This window comes from Budorcas taxicolor, chromosome X (assembly GCF_023091745.1).
Source record: "Budorcas taxicolor isolate Tak-1 chromosome X, Takin1.1, whole genome shotgun sequence".
Taxonomy (NCBI): domain Eukaryota; kingdom Metazoa; phylum Chordata; class Mammalia; order Artiodactyla; family Bovidae; genus Budorcas; species Budorcas taxicolor.
In genome coordinates this window covers 127905509-127928788 of record NC_068935.1, presented here as the reverse complement: position 1 = coordinate 127928788, position 23280 = coordinate 127905509, and the positions used below count along the sequence as shown (strand labels likewise).

General features: G+C 40.9%; 1 protein-coding gene across 2 annotated transcripts; it reads right to left on the bottom strand.

Moving 5' to 3' along the window:
- Window positions 1–894: 894 nt before the first annotated feature.
- On the bottom strand, window positions 895–22460 carry RBBP7 (RB binding protein 7, chromatin remodeling factor). 2 transcript variants are annotated; one of them, XM_052663068.1, is made up of 12 exons: window positions 22154–22460; window positions 21202–21346; window positions 16396–16541; window positions 12674–12847; window positions 11518–11633; window positions 7448–7608; window positions 6584–6710; window positions 6388–6465; window positions 5496–5572; window positions 3944–4001; window positions 2025–2135; window positions 895–1327 (listed from the first exon to the last, which is right to left on the bottom strand). In XM_052663068.1, the coding sequence occupies exons 1-12, from the start codon at window positions 22167–22169 to the stop codon at window positions 1259–1261; spliced, it is 1278 nt and encodes a 425-aa protein (XP_052519028.1). In that variant the 5' UTR covers window positions 22170–22460; the 3' UTR covers window positions 895–1258. The 2 variants fall into 2 exon arrangements, with proteins under 2 accessions (XP_052519028.1, XP_052519029.1); XM_052663069.1 differs by having other exon boundaries at window positions 12674–12820.
- Between the last annotated feature and the right edge of the window lie 820 nt (window positions 22461–23280).

Below are 23280 nucleotides of genomic sequence, written 5' to 3'. Positions count from 1 at the left end.
ACACAGAGGCACACTGGAAAGACCTTAGTTGATGGTGAGCAAAAGTATTTAAACGCACACACACAAAAATGAAAATAATAAGTATTTAAGCACAATCATAAATATAAGGAGTTAGCAAGCTTTTAAGTCAAAAGTAGTTTAGGATTAGCATGCTGCTTTTTTCCCAAACAACCTTTAAAAATCAATGTAGAGAATTCCCTGGCAGTTCAGTGGTTAAGACTCAGCACTTTCACTGCCTGGGGCTGATTTAATCCCGAACTAGGATTGCCTTGCTCAGTTAAGTCGCTCAGTTGTGTCCGACTCTTTGCGACCCCATGAACTGCAGCACGCCAGGCCTCCCTGTCCATCACCAACTCCCAGAGTTCACCCAAACTCACGTCCATCAAGTCTGTGATGCCATCCAGCCATCTCATCCTCTGTCGTCCCCTTCTCCTCCTGCCCCCAGTCCCTCCCAGGGATTTTGCCTTGTGGTACGGCAAAAAAATGTTTTTAAATTTTAATAAAAGAAAAATCAATGTAAAAACTATTCCTAGCTGACAGGCCTTACAGAAGAGGTTGAGGGCCAAGCTGCAGGCTGGTTTGTTCCCTCTACTGACCTGCCACACAAGCACACAAGCTTGTATTTTTGTTTAAAGCTGCCCAAGTTAAGGCCCAAATGGCATATGGGTCAAATGACATGTTCTAGGTTCACCAATCAACCACCAAATACAAACACCTAACCTCTCCCCATGTTTGTATTAGGATACTACAGTGTACCCTGGAAAGAAAATTCAGTAAGTTCTCGGCCTGTAATGTATACCCAATAGCCGCCTCATAAAAAAGGGACATCCCTCCATACACAACCACCCCCCCTCAAAACTGAGGGTCTAAAATAATAAAACAAAGGTTATTTTAAAACTTTATTTCTGCAAAGCCAAACAAGAAGTGTTGGAGGGAAAAATTGTAAAAGTTATTCTTGCATATTTGGGAACAGCAAGCACTTAAGAGAAAACAAGGACATAGTTAAATCAAAGGCAGTACCCTGCTTACTTGTATTTTAAAACAAAGCTGATAATCTTTCTTAAGCAACATTCTTCCCTAAAAGCTACAATATGATACAGTACGCAATAGCTCACTTGAAAGTGCTAGGATCAGAAGGTAAAGAACGCCATATGCCACCCCACTTCAACTCCCTACTATACAATGCTGTTTTTGCGCTTGATAAGTCAAGCATTCGTGTAGCATTACATTCAAGAGAAACATTTCTCGTACTTTGGGTTTAAGATCCTTGCCCCTCCAGTTCCGGTGTTGTGACATCTGACTCTTCATCATTGTAAATATTTTCAGCCTGGAGATAATAACCAAATAAAATCAGAGGTAAAACTCCCTAAAAATTTTACAAGACTATCTAAAAACAGCATTTAATAGTTCTATCCAGATTTCAGGTGTCACTGGCCAGTGTGATTTAGTGTTGGAAATTAAATGTGCAAACTTCATAGTTTACTTTTTGTGTTTTACTCTCAGACTTTAATAAATTTAATGAGGAAAAGGCAGGCCAGTGTTCTCAAAAATTATTTGCCAGGGTATAATTTCACACATATATCTAGCTGACCATGCACTACTTATTTAAGTTGTCCAAAAAAGGCATTTTCCTAAAGCATTTCAGGCATTTAGATGGAGCAATAGATAGCCCTGAAGCTTATGAAAGGGCTGGTAAACCATGTCTCAGAAATGTCAAGTGCGCATCACAGAACTCAGGATCTCAGTGTGAATACACTGCATGACAGCAGACACTGGACATGGAGCAATGATGCCAAGAGTCCAGTTATGAGTCATAATCATGAAAATTGGAGCAGGAGCTATGTCTACATCAACATGTGCATACTGAACTAAAGACTTGTTAAAATGGAGAAAGGTCTTTTAAGACTTTCCTTCTATAAATATTTGATGTAGTATGCACCGAAATACTTGAAATATTTCTATTATATCATTAGTAAAAATCTCTTCAAGATAGTCACTGAGGAAAAATAAACACTTTAGCTCACCATTTGCCATATCTGCATGATGTTATCCTCAGACACCGAGCAAATGACCCAAGGCTCATTTGGGTTCCAACTAAAATCTGATATCTTGGCAGTGTGTCCTCCATGAATAAACTGTTAATAAGAACAAAAAAGTCTTGGTTTCATATCTTATGTTAGAAGCTAGTTTTTAGAGCATCAGTCTAGAAACAGGCTGCTGAACTGCAGTCTGGAGGGAGGGTGGTAATCTAGCCCTCCACCACTCTTTGCCCATTTCCAAACCCTCCAGAAAGGTGATAGGACAGTACAACAAATGCTTGGATAACCTTCACCTAGATGCCCCCAATACTGTTAACATACCACTGGCTGAGCCACCAAAAAGTTGCAGACAGCATACCTTACCCCTAAATACTTCATTCAGCCTATATCACCTGAAATGACATTTTCCTTCACGACCACAGTGCTGTTTCCATACCTAATACAATCAACACTCAATTCTGCCTCATTAGCAGATATATAGTTAGCTAAAATGGCACCCCACTCCAGTACTCTTGCCTGGAAAATCCCATGGACGGAGGAGCCTGTGGGCTGCCATCTATGGGGTCGCACAGAGTTGGACATGACTGAAGCGACTCAGCAGCAGCAGTTAGGTAAAAATATTCAAGGTAATACGTTTCCAGGATGTCATATACTCTTTCCTGAAACTGGAACACCTGGAGACTCCTGGTTCTTCTGTGGCCCCCTGAAGAATCCCCTTCTCCCCCTTAGTAAAGGAAAGGCATAGCTCTCAGCCATCCTTCAATCTCTCCAAGACACACTGCCCCAAGGCTGGGGGTGGGGGGAAATTTCCAGGACTCCAGAAAGTCCCCATTAGGGCTAAACTGAGGTATTTGCTAAAAAATGCAGAAGGGAGCAATCTTACTTCCTGCATAGGGCCTTATATATCTTAGAATTAAGATTCAGAAGAAACAATTATTGGGACTTCCTGGCAGTCCAGTGGTTAAGCCTCCCAGCTTCACTGCCAGGGGCACAGGTTCAATCCCTGGTTGGGGAACTAAGATCCCACATGCTGCACAGCAACGCCAAAAAATAAAATTTTTTTAAAAATTAAAAAAATTCTTATAAGGATAATACGAATGTCCCCTGATTTCAGACTCTCAAGAAACAAAAAGAAAACAAAATCCTAGTGAATTTTCTCAAGGACCACAAAATTGTTAAGAGATGTTAAATACAAAGTTATACACTGTCCTCTCCCTGTGATATATATATAAAAAAAGTAAGAATCAGTCACAAGAGACCACATACTGTATGGTTCTTCTCATATGAAATGTCTATAACAGGCAAATCTAGAGAGAGGGAAAGTAGGTTAGTGGTAGCCAGGGGCTCACAAAAGACGACTGAGAGGTGATGGTTAAATGTACAGTTTCTTTCCGAGGGGACAAAAATGTTCTAAAATTGACTTGTGATGGCTGTACAACTCTATGAATATACTAAAAATCACTGAAGTTTTTAGATAGTGAACTGTATGGTCTGTAAATTTTATCTCAATAAAACAGTTAGTTACCAGGGACTTCACTAGCAGTCAAGTGGTTACGACTCTGTGCTCCCAATGCAGGGGGCACGGGTTTCATCCCTGGTCAGGGAACTAAGATCCCATATGTTGTATTGCAATGTCAAAAAACTCCTCAAAATGAGAACAAACCAGTATTACCAAAGTTTAAAAAACTACTATTATCAAAGTAAAAATAGTTGGTAACAACACTTTAACTAAAAAACGACTTACAAGACTTTCCAGACTAAATCACAATAACCTTCAATTTGAAATCATCCTCAAGAGATAGAATCTGAACGTCCTGACTCCTTTTTCAAATACATGAAACAATAACAAATAGTCCAGTCTGCGTATGACACTTCATCTTGCATAAGAAAAAGTCAATATATACCAGGAGTTCTGGAGGCCCATCTTCTGCATCTTCTGCTGATTGTTCTTCTCCAATTTTGCTATTGAGAAAAAACATGATGCCTTCAGTATTCAAATTCTTCTAGCAACAAAGTTTGCATAGCCAGCATCAGCCCAGAAATCCCATCCTAAAACACTCTTAAAAGCAATGTATTTCTATACTGTTATCAGCTAGAGTTTTTGTATTAATTATTTGGTGGGAGGGCAGGGTGTTTACTTTCTGGAAATGGTAGTAACAGCTGTTCATAAGTGAAGCTGCAGAATAGAAATTATTGTTAATAAAACATTAATTTAGAATTCATTCAATATCTTAACTGAGCCGTTTCCTGAATTAGGATTAAAAGGTGAAAAGTATATAAAATATTTACAGAAGAACTGATGCCTAATCCCTACACTTCACTCTTAAACCCTTGTTCATCCCAGGAGTAAAATACAACTACACACCAATACGGCAGATCTGCTAAAGATGGGACAACAAAACAACTTTAAATATGGAACGTATAAGCCAAGGACAGGTTAAGTTTTAATTTTTTCTTATCTTAATTTCAATTAAAAAAACAAACACAACCCCCCAAAACTTCAATTTGTAGAATTTGCTAGCAGTTCCGACAGTGAAGTCACTCAAGTTATAAACCATTATCATCCTTGATACCTATTCCACAGGTGGACTTTGCTAGTTTGTTTTCAAGTAAAAAAGAATATTCTCAGATGTCTGTTTTAAAGATTCTCTACGTTTTCAAGCATCTATCATGACTAGGGTTTCTTAGCACTTTTACTGTTCCATACACTGAAAAGTGGGTATACTGTCTTTGTAATTAAGGCAGTCTTGACTAAAAACAGTCCACTTCAAAGCAATACAGGTAGGAAAGAAGTTATTTTGGGAAATGCTATGATTTAGATTCCAGATAAGAACATCTCTACGGAGAGATACATAATACAGCAACATTATTAATGGCTCTAAAAGCTCAAAAAAAAGCGAACAGTCTGAAATTCTTAGAATAGCAACCCTGCAGTCAAGGAACTTTAAGAATTGGGGGAAACTGTTTCCATAATGAACCCCCAGAAGAACGTAAGCTCTGATGGCATTGGCTGTGCTTATCCCGTTCTCATCCTCAGCAGTTACACAACCCACAGGAAGAGCTCATACCTGTGGGAAAAAAACAACTGAAAAAGATTAGTCCTGCAGATTTATGTTGAAATCTAAGGAGACACAAACAGCTGACGTCTTTACCCCTTTCTATACCAAGAGTTTTTTCAATACCATTGTTTGGATGTTAAAACACACATGCACCCCTAACCCTGACTTCAGTCCTAATTACAAAGAAAATCAAAACTCACATTTGCATCAATTTTTTTCACATTCCATTTGCTGATTCACTTCTATTTTATGGAACAGACTCTTTAGGAAGGTACTGAAGATTAATTTTAGACTTATTAAACTGGGGTTAGCAAATCGCTCTTCTAGTCTATGAATTATTACATAATCTGCTATATTAGCATATTTATGCAATTTTTGTCACCAGATCCTGAGTTACCTTAAATCCCACACATTCAGGCGGCGATCAGTACCACTTGAAGCCAGAATGGTTTCGTTATGTGGAGACCAGTGGACCTAGCAATACATATTTGAAAACATCAAGAATCATCCATTACTGGGTCTGTGGCTATTGTTCTAATCCTAGATATTTTCCCATTTCATCTTCTGTACCCTTTGCTTGGCCTACAAGCCTTCACTCTTTGTGCTGTCCCTTCAGGTGCTCTTAAATGAAACATCTCTTCAGCCTTCCCCTGGGAGGGTCATATTCCTCAAGGGTAGCTCTGCTAGGGCTCCCAATAAACTTAGCTCCCAAACCATCCCAGAAGCTTTTAACATTTCCAATGAAGTGTACCTTAGCCTATGCACATCTCTATTTTAAACCATATATAAGATTTCATTAAAAAATTAATTTACTTATTTTTGGCTGTACTGCTCAGCTTCTGAGATCTCAGTTCCATGACCAGGGATTTAAACCAGGCCACAGCAATGACAGTGCTGAATCCTAACCACTAGACCACCAGGAAACTATCTTCACTTTTTAAACTGATCCTATTTTGCAAAGACTGTTCCTTTTACTTCTGAACTAACAATATCTAGAAATCCCCAAGTTACTTCTCACTAGTTTACTTACACAGTAGGCAAGGAGCTTTAAAAAAAAAACCAAACACAGGGAATTCCCTGGTGGTCCAATGGTTAGCACTCTAGGCTTTCACTGCCAGGGTTCAATCCCTGCTTGGTGAACTAAGATCCCACAAGCCACATGGCATAGCCAAAAACAAAACAAAAACCCAATGTCCCAAGTCCACTATGTAAAAGAAAAAAATTTATAAACTTCTCTCTAGTAAAAAGTTACTAAAATCTGACAGAGACACCAGAAAACTGTCACATACCTGGAAAATTTCATCTTTATGAGATTCAAAGGTATGGAGTTTCAATTTTAAATTACGCAGATCCCATAAAGCTACAGTCTGAAGAAAAAAATAATGAAAAGGAATTTGTTTCTGCACTTTACATAAGAATTTTAAAATATTGTAGTAACAAAGACAAATAGGTTTGTAAACACTAAATATGCAAAAACTTAGAAACCTTATCCGCAGAGCCAGTTGCGAGAATGAACTCGCTGTAGGGATTGAAGGACAGGCAATTGACCTCGGCAGTGTGCGCATCAACCAGGTGGCTCGGCTTGGAGGTGGTGTTGGACCTGGTGTCCCATCTAAAACGCAAAGGTACAAGGCACACAGCACAAGAGCAGGCCGCTCAACCCTTGCCCCACCTCCCTCCCCCACACTTGTGCCCACATCAGCACCACTCCATGCCACTCCTCTCTCACTAACTTGCCTTTCAGGGACACTAACCATGCAGAGTTGGCAACTTGGACTTCCAACCACTAGGTGATATGCTCTAAACCTGCACAGAACAAACTAGGGCTACCTCTGCTTTCTTGTTCATTACGTCCCTATCTGGATTACCAACTATTTCAAGCATGCACAAAATACTACAGAGACTACTGTTTCCTATCTATAACCTAGCCTAGTCAAATTCAGTATTTTGCTTTGTTTGCCTCAGATGCTAGTTTATGAGATAAAAAGCATTCCAGGTGCTTGAATGCAGCCCTGCAGCCATGCCTTGACGCACAATCACTCTCCTCCCTCAACTTCAATGCAAGTCACCCTGATCCCCGATTTTGATACATACCACTGCCCCAAGCATGTTTCCTCATGTGCACGTACCTGTTTTTTTCTTTTTCTAAATAAAAAGTTGTGTTCAATCATACAGCACAGTAACTTTTACGTAAAAAGGCCATCCCTATTTATAGCTTCTCATGTCAATTATACCTCACTAAAGCTGTTTTTCTTTTTTTGAAGGCCAAGACACAATTTAAAAGCCACCACAATCACTGGTCATTCAGGACACCCATATAATAAAACCCCACTCAATTTTCCACCTTACATCATAAGTTTCTGATCATCAGCAACAGATCCAAACAAGGACTCATGCAGCAGGTGCCAGGCCACATCCTCTACAACAGCCGAGTGGCCGGTAAAAATGGCTTTAGCATCCACAATTTTGCCTTCCTTTGGTCCTGCATTAATATCCCACAGACAGACAGTCTGAAGAAGGAACAAAACAAGAGTTAGTTATGAGAGACTGAATTTAAATGCTAACACCTTATTTAAAACTCTTATTAAAAACAAAGCTACTTACTATATGAAAGTTATTTTTTAAAAAAGTGAAGTGTCATAAACAGCAAAGCGTATAGGTGTAGCTTCCACAATCTGAGATGCAGAGGGGAAGGAAAATACAGTGTAATGGGGACGGGAGGATAGCATGGTGGCAGGCAAGAAACATTCTGGTTTGAGTTTCCACCTACATACATTCAATCAAGTATCTAAAATTCACCTAGATTACACAACACGAGCCTGGGGTTCAATATCCACCAAACTGAAATGCATATCTTAAAACTTCATGCTGGGCTGGGAAACTGGGAATTAAAACTAAAACATGCTTCTTAAAAAGTGAAAGCTTTTGGACAACTGTCACTTCACAGCAGAAACCACTACATACATCAGCAAGTGCAACAGCTAAACAACCTAGAAACCCCTACAAGGCCTGCCCAGACCTCAAAGGTTACAGATCCGCAGGCTTTGAGAGTTTGAGTCTTTTCTTAACATCTCGTCATAAAAATAGCTGAGAAGAGTCTGAAGTTTCTATGAAAAAATATTGCAAAGTATAGGGCAGTGATTGTCACCTCAATGGAGTAAGAGGTAATTCCATTAAGGTATATTCAAATTAATTCCACTGACACTAGTATCAGCTTCCTCTCTTCATCAATCATTTTATTATCCGAAAGGGTTTCTGTTACACAATACATGTGGCCCTTAGTCTCTGTTGATACTCACACATTTGGACGCAATTTACATGCATGGAAAAGGTGGAATGTGTCGAACTATTACCTGCTCCTCACCTCAGAAAGATCCTGGGAAAATTACCAAGATGCCTCGCATATGTGGAGCCCTTAGGAAACGTCAGCTATTAATTATGACTAGCAACTCCCAGCCTGGTGTCTTCAAAAAGTACTAGTAATTAAGTTCTTGAGTATAACCCGTCCTCCCCGTGTGGGAGACTATCCTATGTCCACTCTGAGGGAAACAGAAGGCGGCTTTCTTTCAGAGACTCTGTTCTGATGATAGGGTAGAGGGGCATGGGGATTGTTACATCCACTTTCCAGGGATGGCAAGAGTGACATCCTCACTGGCCTAATTTGGGTCAACAACCTGGCCTCTCCTCTTTTCCAGGCTATTTTCTTGCCATCAGTGATTCTGTGAGCTACCCTACATAATGCCCTTCCAATTAATTCCTTTTCTGTTTAAATCAGTCAGCACCCTCTTTGCAGCCACCAAGGAAAATACAGGGTTGGCCAAAAAGTTCACTCAGGTTTTTTCATTATATGGTGTGGAAAAACCTGAACGAACTTTTTGCCCAACCCAGTATTTATGGAAGTTCTTCAGAAAAGTAAAAATAGAACTACCACATGATACAATCCCACTTTGACATTTATACAAAGAAAACACAAACACTAATTTGAAAAGATATATGCACCCCCATGTTCATGGTGGCATTCTTTACAGTACCATGACATGGAAACAACCTAAGTGTCCATCAGTGCGTGAATGGATGAAGATGTGCTATATGTGTGCAATGGAATACTACTCAGCCATAAAAGAGAAAATCGTGTCATCTATGACAGCATGAACTTTGAGGGCATCATGCGAAATGAAATAAGTTAAGGAAAGACAAATACCATATGATCTCACTTATATATGGAAACTTAAAAGCAACAGGAACAAAAAACAAGCTCATAGATATAAAGAACAGACTGATGGTTGCTAGGAGTGGAGGGCAGAAGAAACAGGTAAAGAGGGTATACATTTACTGTTAAAAAATAAACTAGATATTTTTTAAAGATCACTCAGAACATCCACCTGAAGATTTTATCTTTAAAAATAAAAACTAAAAGTCATGAAAATTTTAAATTTACCAAAGGAAAAAAAAAAAAGGAAAAAAACCCCCCAGGCACCCAGAGTTGGTTTTTGTTGCCTATAACTAAACAATCTTGACTGGGCCAATTACCTACTTCAATGTTTCAAAAAGCTTAATAGAAATTGTCACTGACAGACATATACATGAGGATATACTAACAAGAAGGCAAGGGAACCTACTTTCACGTGGCTGACATAAAATGCTAACTGTGGCCAAGTTACATGAGCCTTCAAAAGCTCCAGAAGTCTTGGGAACACATGTAAGAATTAAAGATTTAAAAAAAAAAAAACAAAAAAAACCAAAAGCTCCAGAAGTCTACTCTTGGCTTGTGCTTGGAATCATACCAAACACTTTATGCTTACAGTATGGGAACCATGAAAGAAAATATGGGGCTGTTAGTGGCAAGAATGCTACAAACATTGGTCTATATAAATTAACATGATCACTTTGCATCTGTGTGGTACTTTTTCATTATTAAAACACTTTAAAGGATGCCAAGGCAACTCCACAGGGAAAGATTAGCTGGAAAAGCTGGATATCCACACACAGAAAATGAAGCTGGACCCCTACCTCACACCATATCAATATGGACCAAAGACCTAAATATAAGAGCTAAAACTAGAATTCTTAGAAAAAACATAGGTGTAAATCTTTGTGATACTGAATTATGTAATGGCTTCTTAGATATGGTATCAAAAGCCAAAATGATGAAAAATACATAAACTGAATTTTTGTTTCAGAGGAAATCAAAAAAGTGAAAAGACAACCTAAAGAATGGAGAAATTTTTTTAAAATCACATATCTGATAAAGGACTCATATCTAGAATATATTTTAAAACAAACTCTTAAAATTCAACCATAAAAAAATTTAAAAACGGACAAAGGATTTCAATACAAGTTTTTCCAAAGATGATACGGAAATGGCCACAAGCACATGAAAAGATGCTCAACACCATTAGTACATGTAAGTCATAATCACAATGAAATACCACTTCAAACCCACTAGAATGATTATAATAATGACAGACCATAACAACTGCTGGTGAGGACATGGAGAAACTGGAACACTGGTACATTGGTGGTAGGGATGTGAAGTAGTACAGCTGCTTTGGAAAACGGTTTAGTAGTTCTTTTAATAGCTAAACTTAAAGTTACCATATGACTCAGTAATTTACACTCCTAGGTGACTACCCAAGAGAAATGAAAACATTTATCTACACATAAACCTGTACAAAAATGTTCACAGTAACAATACTCAAAGCAGCCCCAACTGGAAACAACCCAAATGTCTACCAATTGATAAATGAATTGTGGTGTATCTATATAATGGAGTACTGTTCAGCCATAAAGAGATCAAGTACTGACATATGCTCACATGGATGAACCTTGAAAACATCATGCTAGTAAAAGCAGTCAGACAGAAAAAGTTGCATACTATATAATTCCATTTATATGAAATATCAAGAAAACAAATCTACAGAGATAGAAAGTAAACTAGTGGTTGCCGAGAGAAGGAAGGAGTGAGGAGTAGACTGCTTAATGAATATGGAGTTACTTTTTGTGACATTTAATGAAAATGGTTTTTAATTAGTGCTGATGGTTTCACAACTTTGTGAATAAAGTAAAACTCACAGAACTGTACACTTAAAAAAACTGAAAAAAAAAAAAAAACTAAAATGTATTAATCAGGCCTTACAAATGCTTTAAAGAGTCTCCATTACAGAGGTCCACTTTTAAATGGAACACCTTTTGCCCACTTTCCCTCCATTCTACTGCTGCTTCAAAAGAGATTTGAGGAATTCTAAGACTCCAAAAGGGCAGTGTGATAACCAATGTTCTAAAACCTGTGGAAATGTTATCACAACAATCAGTATTATCTTAGAAAGTCTTTCATCTATTAGTCTCCTTCAGTGCAGAGCTGTTCATAACAGTCTTTAACTCTTAGTACATGAGTAGATTAGGAAGAACAGATTTCTCACATGGTCATCAGATGCACTTAGGAGATGTCCACTCAAATTGGAATTCCAAGAAAGACCATAGCCTTCCTTTTGGTGGCCTCTTAGCCTAAGATCAGGATTACACTCTCCACTTGGGTCTAAAGAAAAAAGAAAGAAAGAAAAAGAAATAACATTGATTACTAAGTGATTATCTGTTTATCAGAACTGGTAAGAGCAAATTCTCACTCCTGAGTAAGTCTTAACATTTATTATAATGCCTACAAAAGCACTGCACACAAACAAGGATTTGGTCTGACCCACAGCCACCCTGAAAAGCTGTTCTCTGTGCTACATTTTAAATACTCTATGTAAACCAATAAAATGACTGGTTCCTTTGCAAAACACAGTACTAAGTTCTAACACAAAACACTGAAAACTGTACCAGCCCACAAATTTACATGGCGACAATCCAAGCCAATTTTTAAAACAATTTTTTGAAGAAAGCAGCAGGTCTGGATGTTCAGTCCTTGCATGTCTCCAGAGTAGCCTACAACCATGACTGACCTCGTCACCCCTGGGAATGTGACCCTCACAAAATTCTTCATGTCACTGTCTGATGTAGCTGTGTACGCCCAGAGCAGTGCGGCATGCTGTGGCAGCTTGTTGAGACTCGCAGGATTGTTGAGCAAGATTCATGAAGCATCTGACTTCACTGCTGGGGTGCGGAGTTTCCCTTACCATGGCTGGTCACAGAGCAGGATATACCTATCTGACCAGACTGCCATAAAAACCGCAGACACTGAGACTCAAATGGGCTTCCCTCGACAGAGACATCTCTACCCCTGTGGTGTGTGGCCCCAGTGGAAAAGGACTCACAAGTCTACGCCTGACCTCTCTGGACTCTGCCTGATGTGTATCTTTCTCCTCTTGTTTTTGCTCTGTATCCTTTGTAATAACAAACCTTAGCCAGTTTTTTTTCTCCTTTTTTGCTCTATATCCTTCGCTATAATAAATCTTAGCCAGGAATATAACCTGCTGTGAGGTCCTGCATTAAATCACTGAATTTGAACACGGTTTTTAGATCCCTGAAACCATTTCTAAATCTCTAAAAGTTGGAGTATACTAGTCTGTATGATATCAAAGCAATTATTTCGAATCAAGAAGGATCAAGCAGCGGTCTGACTTTATTAATGCATACCTGGTTTCGCAGGGTGCTTCGTATAGTCAAAAACCAGCACATCAGAAGATGGTGTTTTTGTAGCAATGATGTGAGGATTCTGCGGCATGTAACGAGCACGGTTTACTTCTCCTTCATGGTTAATTTTAATTTCACATTCAATTTTTCCTGTTACAGAACCAAAGCCACCAAATTCTAATGTGAGAAGAAAGAAATAAACACATATACTTACGATTAAAATTCATAAGTCACTTAATCAACCTGAGATTTTAATCTGACGGAATATAACACAAATTGGTAAGAGAGAAGAGTGAGACCAAGCGAGCACAGAAAAATATGGCTTCATTTGCCACTTAGAATTAATTTATTCAACTCCAACTGAATTGGAAAATACTAATACCTATTCTTTCAAGTTAATTCAGTTCCATTTTGGACTTAAAACAATTAAAAACCGGCTTCTTTCAGGTGTGAAGATGATGTAATTATTTATGAAAATTTAAATAACCACGCAATTAACACACCTCAGCCTTTTAGTTCAAACACAACTCATCTGGAAGTGCTGAAATTAGAATTGTATTTTAGGTTTCTTTAAGATAGGTTCATCCTCAGGAGCATGAACACTCCTTGAGTCTAAAGTCAAAAACATCCTCGTATCAGAAACCCACGCTGACTAACCTTCACCCAACACCAAGACACAGACACAGTCACGCGCAAGTCAGTTCCACCAGAATCCTTGAACACATCTGCTCCACCGAGTTCAACACATTGGTTCAACTGCTGGTGGAGTGCCAAAGCTAAAATGAGTGGGCTAACCTTTCTATCTGGTGTGGGAATATGACTGTATGTTAAACAGTTATTAAAAAGACCTCAGAAAAGTGACAAAGCCACACAAAAAAGTATAACTTCAGAGAAGCAGTGAGATGGTAGCAGAGAGAATACAAGTAGAGAACATCTAAGCAGATGATAGCAAACAAGAATATTTTCTTTCCTGTGCTCATAGATAAAAACTTGAATTAGTTGCTGACACATTAGAAGCTTGGAGGCTTGACATTATAACTGTTATTTCTTCCTGACCTATGTCACTTCTTCTTTGCACATTCCTTTTTCACTCACTCTGTATCTCAGGTCAAGTAACACTAACTCAAATGTCTAATGGAGCCAGGGAGGTAACAAGTAAAATAGACTAGCTGGGGCCTGGTGAAATCACACTGAAATCCATAAGCCTTTTCTCAGTTTCAGCCACATCTTGCTCTGTGGGAATGCATCATCAACACTGGCTCCCAAGGCTTACTATTAGAATTTAGCCATTCTTGGGAATTCTCTGGCAGTGCAGTGGTCAGCAGTTGGTGCTTTCACTGGGGGGGGCCCAGGTTGGATCCATGGTTGGGGAACTAAGGTCCTACAAGTCACTCAGGCAAAAAAAAAGGAAAAAATTTAGCTATTCTTCTTCTCTATGACAAATACCATTGCTTACTATTTCTGGGGCTGAAAATCATATCCCATTTCACACAACTCCTCTCACACAACCATATGCAATCACCCATTTCCCTCTGTGCACTTTCCCTTCCCATCATGTCAGTGAAAGAAAATGCCTCAGTCTTTGCAAGAACACCCCTCCTGACCCATCACTTGCTAACTCTTGAGACCCTGCGCCAAAGCTGCCGCTTTTTCTGTACTTCAACCTCCCCCCACCGTGGGCCCACAGGACACTCTCTCTCACTCTTCTGCTGCAAAGATTCTTACGCTTCCCAATTCCTTCAGTGAAAACAAACTCCACAGGTTTCCGTTAAGAAAAACTGGGCTTTCAGGTAAGATTTACTGTGTACACAGAGCTTTCTTAAAACTCAAAAGGAAAAGTCTGAAAAAAATCACTATCTTAATGATAATAGTATCTACTAAAAATACTGTAACTAAAAAAAAAACCATAACTAAAGTTTTAAAAAGCTTGATGTCAACTAAGTATTGCAGTCACTTGTTAGAATATAATTCACTGGACAAGTGACTAATAACTAAGTATCTCCGTATTATTATGCAGAGACTAAAGCCCAATTAACTACATACTTTAGGCTTCCCTTGTGGCTCAGTTGGTAAAGAATCCGCCTGCAATGCGGGAGACCTGGGTTCAATCCTTGGGTTGGGAAGATCCCCTGGAGAAGGGAAAGACTACCCACTCCAGTATTCTGGCCTAGAGAATTCCATGGACGTCCATGGGGTTGCAAAGAGTCAGACACGACTGAGCGACTTTCACTCACTTAGGACTAAAAGCCATTAAAAATTTCCTGATTACAACAATATTTACAGAAATAATGCATAAGGTTGTAGGATAATAGACTATGAATTGTGGAAGTGTTAAACTGAGTAAATCATTTTGGGAAACTTTTATATTATTTTAGGTTGAGAATGAATACACCACACAACTCAGCAATTCCATTCCACTAGATAAATTCTCCCACAAGTACGAGAAGACTTGGCAAGGATATTCACTGAAGCACTGCTCCAAGAACAAAACACCAACAGAGATATAACCCAACTGCCCCTTGACAGAAGAATAAATGGGGGTTTAAGTGTAATGGAATACTACACAGCAGTAAAAAGAATAAGCTAGACATTTACATGGTACACACACAGACAACTGAATGAAAAAAGCCAACTGTACAGCATTATGTGTGAATAATAAAAATAGCTGAAAATGGCACACTAATTTCAGGACAGTGATGAATTCTGGAAAGGAAAGCAGAGAGGAATGGAGCAGGGTTGGCAAGATTTTAGCTATAAAGCAGTGTTTTATTTTTTAAAAAGTACTGGTCAATGTTAAGATCTGCTTAACCATGTGGGGTTGTGAGGAAGCACTAACCCAGCAGGTCTGCTTCCTTAGTCCTCGCTGCTGATGGAAACTGGGGCCACAACTGACCCCTGATCAACTCCTGGGAACACAGACCTCAGAATGTCCTCTATGTCACTGATGGGTTGATTTTGTGGTGTATACCTGAAGCAATGGACCATGCTGTTCCAGTCTGTCAGGGTGGCTTTGTACAAATATCAAGATTGACGATACACACCTGAGTTCATTACTGGGGTCTCAAGATTCAGCTGCCACGGCTGGCTGCCAGTGTAATTTGCCTACACAACCAACCCCCAAGAAAGACAGAGACCCTGACCCTCAAATGGGTTTCCCTGGGCAGAGATAGCCCACATGTCTCCCTGTTATTTGTTGCCAGAAACAAAGTACATCCTGTGTGGCCCTGGATGAGATTTGCGCTGGACTTCCCCAGACTCCCTGATGTATATCTTTTTCCTGCTGCTTCTGTTCTTCATTTCTCATTATAACAAACTTTAGCCTTGAGTATAATTTGCTGAGTCTTTTGAGTCCTCCTAGCAAAATCATCAAACTTCGATGGTTGTGGGAATACCAAACAGGGGAATTATGTTTGGTTTGCGGGAAGGGAGTCAACAACTTTCATAAAAAAGCTATTAACCATCTGGTATAAATGGCTGACTTTTTTTTCTATGCATACACCAACACATATTCTTACTATTACCAAAACTGTCACTATAATCACACACATCAGTTACCCAATTTATCTTGGACACCTTTCCATACCAGTGCATACAGATTTATCTCATTGTGTGAATGTAAAATTTCAGAGCTGAGGTTTAACTACCCAAAAGATACTGGTATAAGTTAATATATAATTAGAGGCTTACTCCTCAGACACCAATGCTGGAATATATGGATTACTTACCACCCTTTTCACTGTCACAGTGGGAAGCATCAAACTGTGCATCATCATTCGGAATATGGACTCGAGCAACCACGAGATGATTCTGCTCATCAGATGTGTGAGTCCCCAGCACTAGCCAATGAAGGGCATAATCCTTTCCTTCCGGTCTGTTTATGAAAGAAAATAAGTCATATTAATCTTATCAGGGGCTTCCTTGGTAGCTCACATGGTAAAGAATCTGCCTGCAAAGCAGGAGACCCAGATTTGATCCCTGGGTCAAGAAGACCCCCTGGAGAGGGAATGGCTACCCTCTCCAGTGTCCTTGCCTGGAGAATTCCATGGACAGAGGAGTCTGGCTACAGTCCAAGGGGTCACAGAGTCGCAAATAGTCAGACATGACTGAGCAACTAAAACTTCAACTTCCCCCTCCACAATCCTTTAAGAAATCAGTTGCTAACAAATTGTCTATCACTGACTCCTGTATTCATAAATCATGACTTCTCACCTAACAACAAAAAAGAAAACCTTCAATTTTAATACTCTAGGTGTTTCTGGTTTCCCAGTAAGAGGTAAAAAGGCAGAATGGACAAAATAAAGTGCTGAGTCAAGAAAAACTGGGTTTAAACCCTGGCTCAAACTAAAATTAGTTATATGTGATTCCTTAAATCACAACTTCCCCGTGGGTCTCAATTTCTTCACCTAAAAAACAGGTTATGAGTAAAAATGACATGATGTGAAAACCCCTTATTTATATTTATGGTGCTTAACGTTCATAAAACAGGCATTCCCATTTTTACAGGGGAAGGCAGGGGAGGGGGCCGTCTTTGTTACCCTATTCTATGGTAACTCCTTGTGGCTAAAGAAACCACTGATGACTCTTGGCACTTAATCCAAGTGATGATTTTGCATCTGTACCTATTAACAATGCGTTCCCATTTGTATTATTCAGAACAACTTTCACCTGTGTCCCATAGTTCCACATTAGTAAGGCAGGCTGAGAAGTAAGGCTCTGAGCCCCAACATTAAAAAAAAAAAACCTAGACTGTTTCCAAATTCCAGCTGTACAAAGAATTCATTGGTTTAGAATAAAGGTTTGTGAATTACTTCCAGGCATATAATTTAGTAATAACTAAAAAATATAAGATTAAATTTTACCAAGATTGGGCTTAGGGTATGAAAGAGCAGTAAATACACAAAAACTCCAAGAACAGAATAAGGCAGCCATGGCTAAACAATAGGAGTTCATTTGAAAAAGGACATGGGGACTTCCCTAGTGGTCTAATGGCTAAGATGGTGCACTCTCAATGCAGGAGGCCCAAATTCCAGCCCTGGTCAGGGAATCAGATCCCATATGCCACAACTAAAGATCCCACAGACTGCAACAAAGATCAAAGATCCTGCAAGATCTGACACAGTCAAATAAATAATAAATAAATAAAATATTTTTAAAAATAAAAAAGTGAATCTATTTAAAAAAATAAGACATGGGTCTGAGTCGATGTGTGTACAGTGGCCAAGAATACGATGTGGTTATAAAAAAAATTAATTACTTTCATCTTACATGAATTTATATAGGGTAGGAAGAGGCAATACACATGGGCATTCATCTACTAATCTGTGACTGGGAAAACCACACTTAGAAAATTAGGCTCTAGGCAATGCATTTTAGAAGGACTTAGGCAAAAATGAAACTTTTACAGGGAATAGTGGCTTGAAGTGAAAGGGAACTTAAACATATCTCATGAGAACCATTTGAAAAGAAATAGGAATACTTGAGAGAAAGGAGGCACCAGCAATTAGGGCTGACATAAAAGGAAGAAAAGTGACTTGTTTTTTATAGCGTTAAGTAGAAAAATTCTAAGACCTACAGGTAAAGTTACGGTCAAACACGTCAGTTTATCATATGACCTTTTTAAGGAGTAGAATTACAACATGGACTAGAGGGTCTGAAAAGCTTCTTTTGACTCCAAAATTCAATTATTTCAGTTTCCTCTGACTCCATCATCGTATAAGGATTTTTCTTTTTACTACAAATTCTTTCATCACCATCATCGAAAAACAAGCCTACTTTTCTGAGCCCATCAATATTTCACTGCTTTCTTCAAATACTGGATGTACCTAAGGCTGCAGAAGCACTCGTTATAAAAGACCTTGCCCATTTTCAGTGCCAGAATTCTTTGACCACTTAAGGAAATTCACCTGACAATCACAGATTATCATCACAAGGTTATTCTTGGTAGGAATGCCTGAAATAGCCAAAGACTGAAAACAAATATCCATCAATAAGGAACTGGTGACACAAGTTACAGTATATCCACAAAGGAATTCTACCGAGCCCTTCATACATCTAAGCATGCTTATAGGAAAAAAGTCTCCAATACAAACTCTTAATTTAAAAAATCAAGTGAACAGAGACTTCCCTGGTGGTTCAGTGGTTAGAACTCCAAGCTTCCACTGCAGGGGTCACAGGTTCGATCTCTGGTTGGGGAACTAAGATCCAAAGTCAAGTCAACAACTTCCTAACAGAAAAAGAGGGCGGAGGGGCATAGCATGTACTTCTTCATGCTGGCAGGATGGATAAGAAATCACAAATGACTCTGCTCTGGGTAAGGCAACCAGAAGAACAGAGGATGTGGAAGGGGAACTTAGTCTTCACTCTATGTAGCTTTGTATCATCTGAATTTGAATGCATACATAGATTTTTAGGTAGAGCATATAAGTCTCAATATGTTTAAGAAATTATTCAATAAGACATATGAAGTAATGATCTACTGGTTTTGAAAAATAGTTTCTTAGAGATACCTAAATAAAAATTTAAAGAGCCAAATCAATTATTTGGATGATCACCTAACTGAATTTAAGGGCAACAGCTCAGAAAGTGCAAGTAATCATTTGGAAGCATGTTGTATGTATACAGAAGACCAGCCAGATGAGGTTGAGTAGGGCCTACCTCTCTAAGAGCCAGGCTGTAAGAGTATCCAACATTTCTACTGTCCTACATAGTGACAAAACACAATCACAGTCCCTTCATAGTCCAAACAGAAACCTGCAAAGCACCACTCAGCCATCTTCGACACACAAGAATGCAGGCTGGCTGGCATTTTGTTGCACTCCCAGAGCCACTGCCCATCCCACAACCAGATCCCACTTCTTTGTATGCAAAGAACCCCATGGAATATATAAAGTATTTTCTGTTAAGTTCCTAAGTGTTAATATAAAAGTAGTATCTGGGCTGAGAAAACACAGATTTATTATCTTTGAAGTGTTTTACACAAAAAACATAATAGGTAATGTGAAATCTTTAAAAAGATTTCACTAAGCAGCTTTCATTGAAATACAAATGGAAACAGAGCTATTCCACGGTAACAACTTATTTCTGAATAGGAAAGGGTGGGAGAATTACCATCAGTCACCACTTACTGTGTACTCATTCTGTGCCAGCATTTTAACATGTGTGATCTTATTTATTTCCTCAGATGTAGGCTGTAAGAACTCTCAGCATCTCCATTTACAGACCAGACTATTTCAGGATAGAGACTGATCAATTTGCCCTAATTCACAAAGCTAAGAAGCAAGGGGCAGGATTCAAACTCAGATCTTTACCTTAAAGCCTGGGCTCTTTTCTACTGTCAAACATCAAAAAGATTCAAATTAAGTTGTTTAACTTTTAAATCTGCTTAATAGGAAGACGTAGTCAAATACCCGTGCTGCACTACATCAGAACCTCAATACCCTTAAGCATTTGATGGTCAAAGCTGTAAATGTCAACGCTTAGAAGTCTCCATTATTTAGTTCTTGGCTCCTCTTCCCACATCTGTATATTTACATTGAGATTTTTGAAAAGTCCACTGGAAGTCCCTAACCGTGTAGAAGTCAATGTTCTCATACGGAAAATCTGGCCATTATATGAGTTTTATATGAAAGTAATTTACTCTTATTTTTAAAAGTTGTTGCAAAACTTCTAGAGTTTAATAAATCCTCATTAAATGACACACACACAACAATCAAATTTAATACATTTTTAAAGTACATGGCCAGGTTCTTACTAGGAAAAGTGCAAGTGTATGAGAACCATAACCTAGTGCAGAGGTTGCCTCAACTCTGGGGCCACCTGGTTTGCATTCCAAAGCCCGCTCCACCACTTACCAGCTGTGTGATCTGGGGCATGTTACTTAACATCTCAGCCCATTTCCACATCGATTAAAAAGAAGAGGATAATAAAAAATAATTATTGTACTGTTGTATTAAACCTAATAGGACATAAAACTCTTCAGATGTGCTCAACAAATGTCAGCAATTATTACCAGAGAAATTTTACAAAGAGGTGAAGACCAAAAACAACCTCAAAATGTATCATACTATACCACCTTTTCGTTGGTGAACTGCTGCAAAATTGTTTTCTCCTTTGCCAATTAAAACGTATTCGTCTTGTGGGCTGGTTACAAGGAGGTATTCATTTTGCAAAAATTCATCAAGCCATACACTTATGATTCGTGCACTTTTCGCACGGAGTTTTAAAGAAATCCATTAGTCTGGGGTCCAAAGAAAACCCAGTGTCTACACTTAAGTTCAAGAAATGTCAGATGTATCTGGTGCATCCTACAAATATCCTTAATCTCAGAACAGATTCTCTGCCCGCTTTTAATTCCACATTTATACGTCAGAAACCACCCTATAAGTCAGTTTTGAAAATAAAAATCACCTGCCACATCACCCAAAGGCTTAATCGATTACTTGTTTATGTTCTATGTATAAGACGCGAAAAACTAGGAGATTCATGTTAACAGCAAAATTTATGCAAAATAAGAGTTGACAATAAACCCTTACTTAGTCACTTCAGGAAGCCACTGAACCGTAAGACTCGGCCACTGAAGAGCATGGGTCATAACCAGGTCATACAGAAACGGTGTATTCTTCTTCCAGATTTTATATTCTTCATTGATGACACGCTCCTCCACAGTATCTTCAAACACTGAAATTTGGACAAATCCCATACGATTAAGTGTCTGAAAGGGATCGAAATCTATACTGGAGGTCACCTCGAGATGGCCACACCTAATCTCCTCTTTCTCTTAACCACTAAATTGGACACGACCAACTCACTGGTCTTCCAGAACGCGAGGAGAATATTAACACCAGGAAGCTTATTTTTGTGCAGTTTGAAATCAATACCGCCTGCGTATACAATATTGGGCAATTAATTACATAAATATCGCAATTGTTTTGCCGGTTACAGCTGTTCGCACCTGTTCCAAGATGACGACCCGTATGTAAAGGGGCTCCCCGACCCACCCGGCGAGACGAATCCACGTGTAGCAGAAACGCATCGGCCCGCTCCCCCCATCCCCCACCAGAAGAGGCCTCAGCTCCCACGAAACCCGAGCCGGCAGCCATAAGTCGGCGGGTTCCAGAATCCCCCGGACAAGGGCCGCGACCCCGAGGCGGTCGACGCGCGCGCGTGGAAGATGGTGCCGTGCCCGCTTTCCGGCGACGGAGGCCGCCTCCGCCCGGGTGCAGAGCAAGCGCCGCCGCCAGAGGGGGGTGACGCCGGGGGGTAGCGGGAAGGGGGCCCAACCGCGGCCCCGCGCCTGGCTCCGGAAGTGCTCGGAGCCCTTCGCGCCGCGGCCCCGTCCCGCGTAGGCCCCTCGAGGCGCGCGCCCTGCCTCGCGCCCGGCCCCGCCCCCTGCTCCTCACGCCAATTCGCGCCTTTCGCCGGCGCGTGCCGCGGCCTCGCACGCTCACCGCCCCCCGCCGCGCGCCGCCCCGCGGGGCCTCTTACTCTCTTTACTCGCCATCTTGCGTCGGGTCGTTCGCCCCTCGCCGCCGCCTCGGACTCCCCTTGCTAGCCAAGAGCAGCCCAACCACAAGCGCTCCTGCCTTTCCCAGGCGCGTCACACACTTCTAGCTCTCGAAGCCTGAGCTCCGTCTTACAGCCTGGGAGCTCCCCAGACGCTGCGTCCTCCTCTGCTGCCTCCTCCCCGCTTGCGGGTACCGAGGTCTGAGGCGCTCTTCTCTCTCTCTCCAAACTTGGAACGAGACTTTTCAACCCGCGCCTCCCAGCCCGCCCAGGCAGCTGAGCGCAGGCGCATCCGCCCTGGGAAAAGTGAGAGGCGGTGGCTTGGGTGGGCCTCGGAGCCAACGGCTTCGTCTTTTTGACCAATGACTGGCGGCAGGCAGGTTTAACGCGGCGTTCGGAGGCGGGCTTTTGGGGGTGGGTGGGGCGTTCCGCGGCAGGAAGTTGGCGAGGCGCAGGCGCGAGGGCTCGCCTGGCGCTCCCAGGGCAGGCCGCGGGGGCGGATGGGGGCGCGAGGGGGTGGGGCGAAAGGAGGCGCGGCGTGCAAGCTGCGTGGGGGCTGCGAGCCCCGGGGCGGCGAGCCCTGGGGCCGCGGGACGTGGCTGCTTGCTGCGGCTTTGGCGGTGGGGGTGGGGGGCTGGGGGGCTGGGAGGCTGCTGCCGCTTAGCCAAGCAAAATCTCAGCGCTAGAGAGAAAAATGGTTTCTAGTCTCGAGAGACTACTGTGCCCTCAAAGTCTCCCTGACAGTCACGGACATGCATAAGTCTGTGCACTCTGAGAGTTCTCCCTCCAGCCGACTGGCCTTTTCTGGGGCCTGGTCGAGGCGAGGTGGGATTGTCGGAGGCAAAGGGGGCCTTTAGCAGAGGCCGCGGGCGTTTTCCGACTGTTCAAGCCGCTGGGCCTGCCTTGTAGGCTAAACCTGCGGCCTGTTCAAGCACAGGCCGCCAGCGCCCCGAGGCTGATTTGAGTTTCGTCTTTGTTAACAAATTCGAGTCTTTAAAATGATATTTGAGCCCTGTCGTACTGCAGAGGATTTTGTTCCTGCATTGCCATTCTTGTATCCTTCCTAGCCTTGGGCCTTGCTGAGTCATATTTGTAACCTGCGGGGGTCC

Excerpts from the sequence above, each read along its gene's own strand:
- RBBP7 (XM_052663068.1), bottom strand. Across the intron at positions 12,848-16,395 it reads CTGTGACAGTGAAAAGGGTG|AATTTGGTGGCTTTGGTTCT; the intron begins GTAAGTAATCCA and ends TTCTCACATTAG. Across the intron at positions 1,328-2,024 it reads TCATGCAGATATGGCAAATG|GCTGAAAATATTTACAATGA; the intron begins GTGAGCTAAAGT and ends TATTATCTCCAG.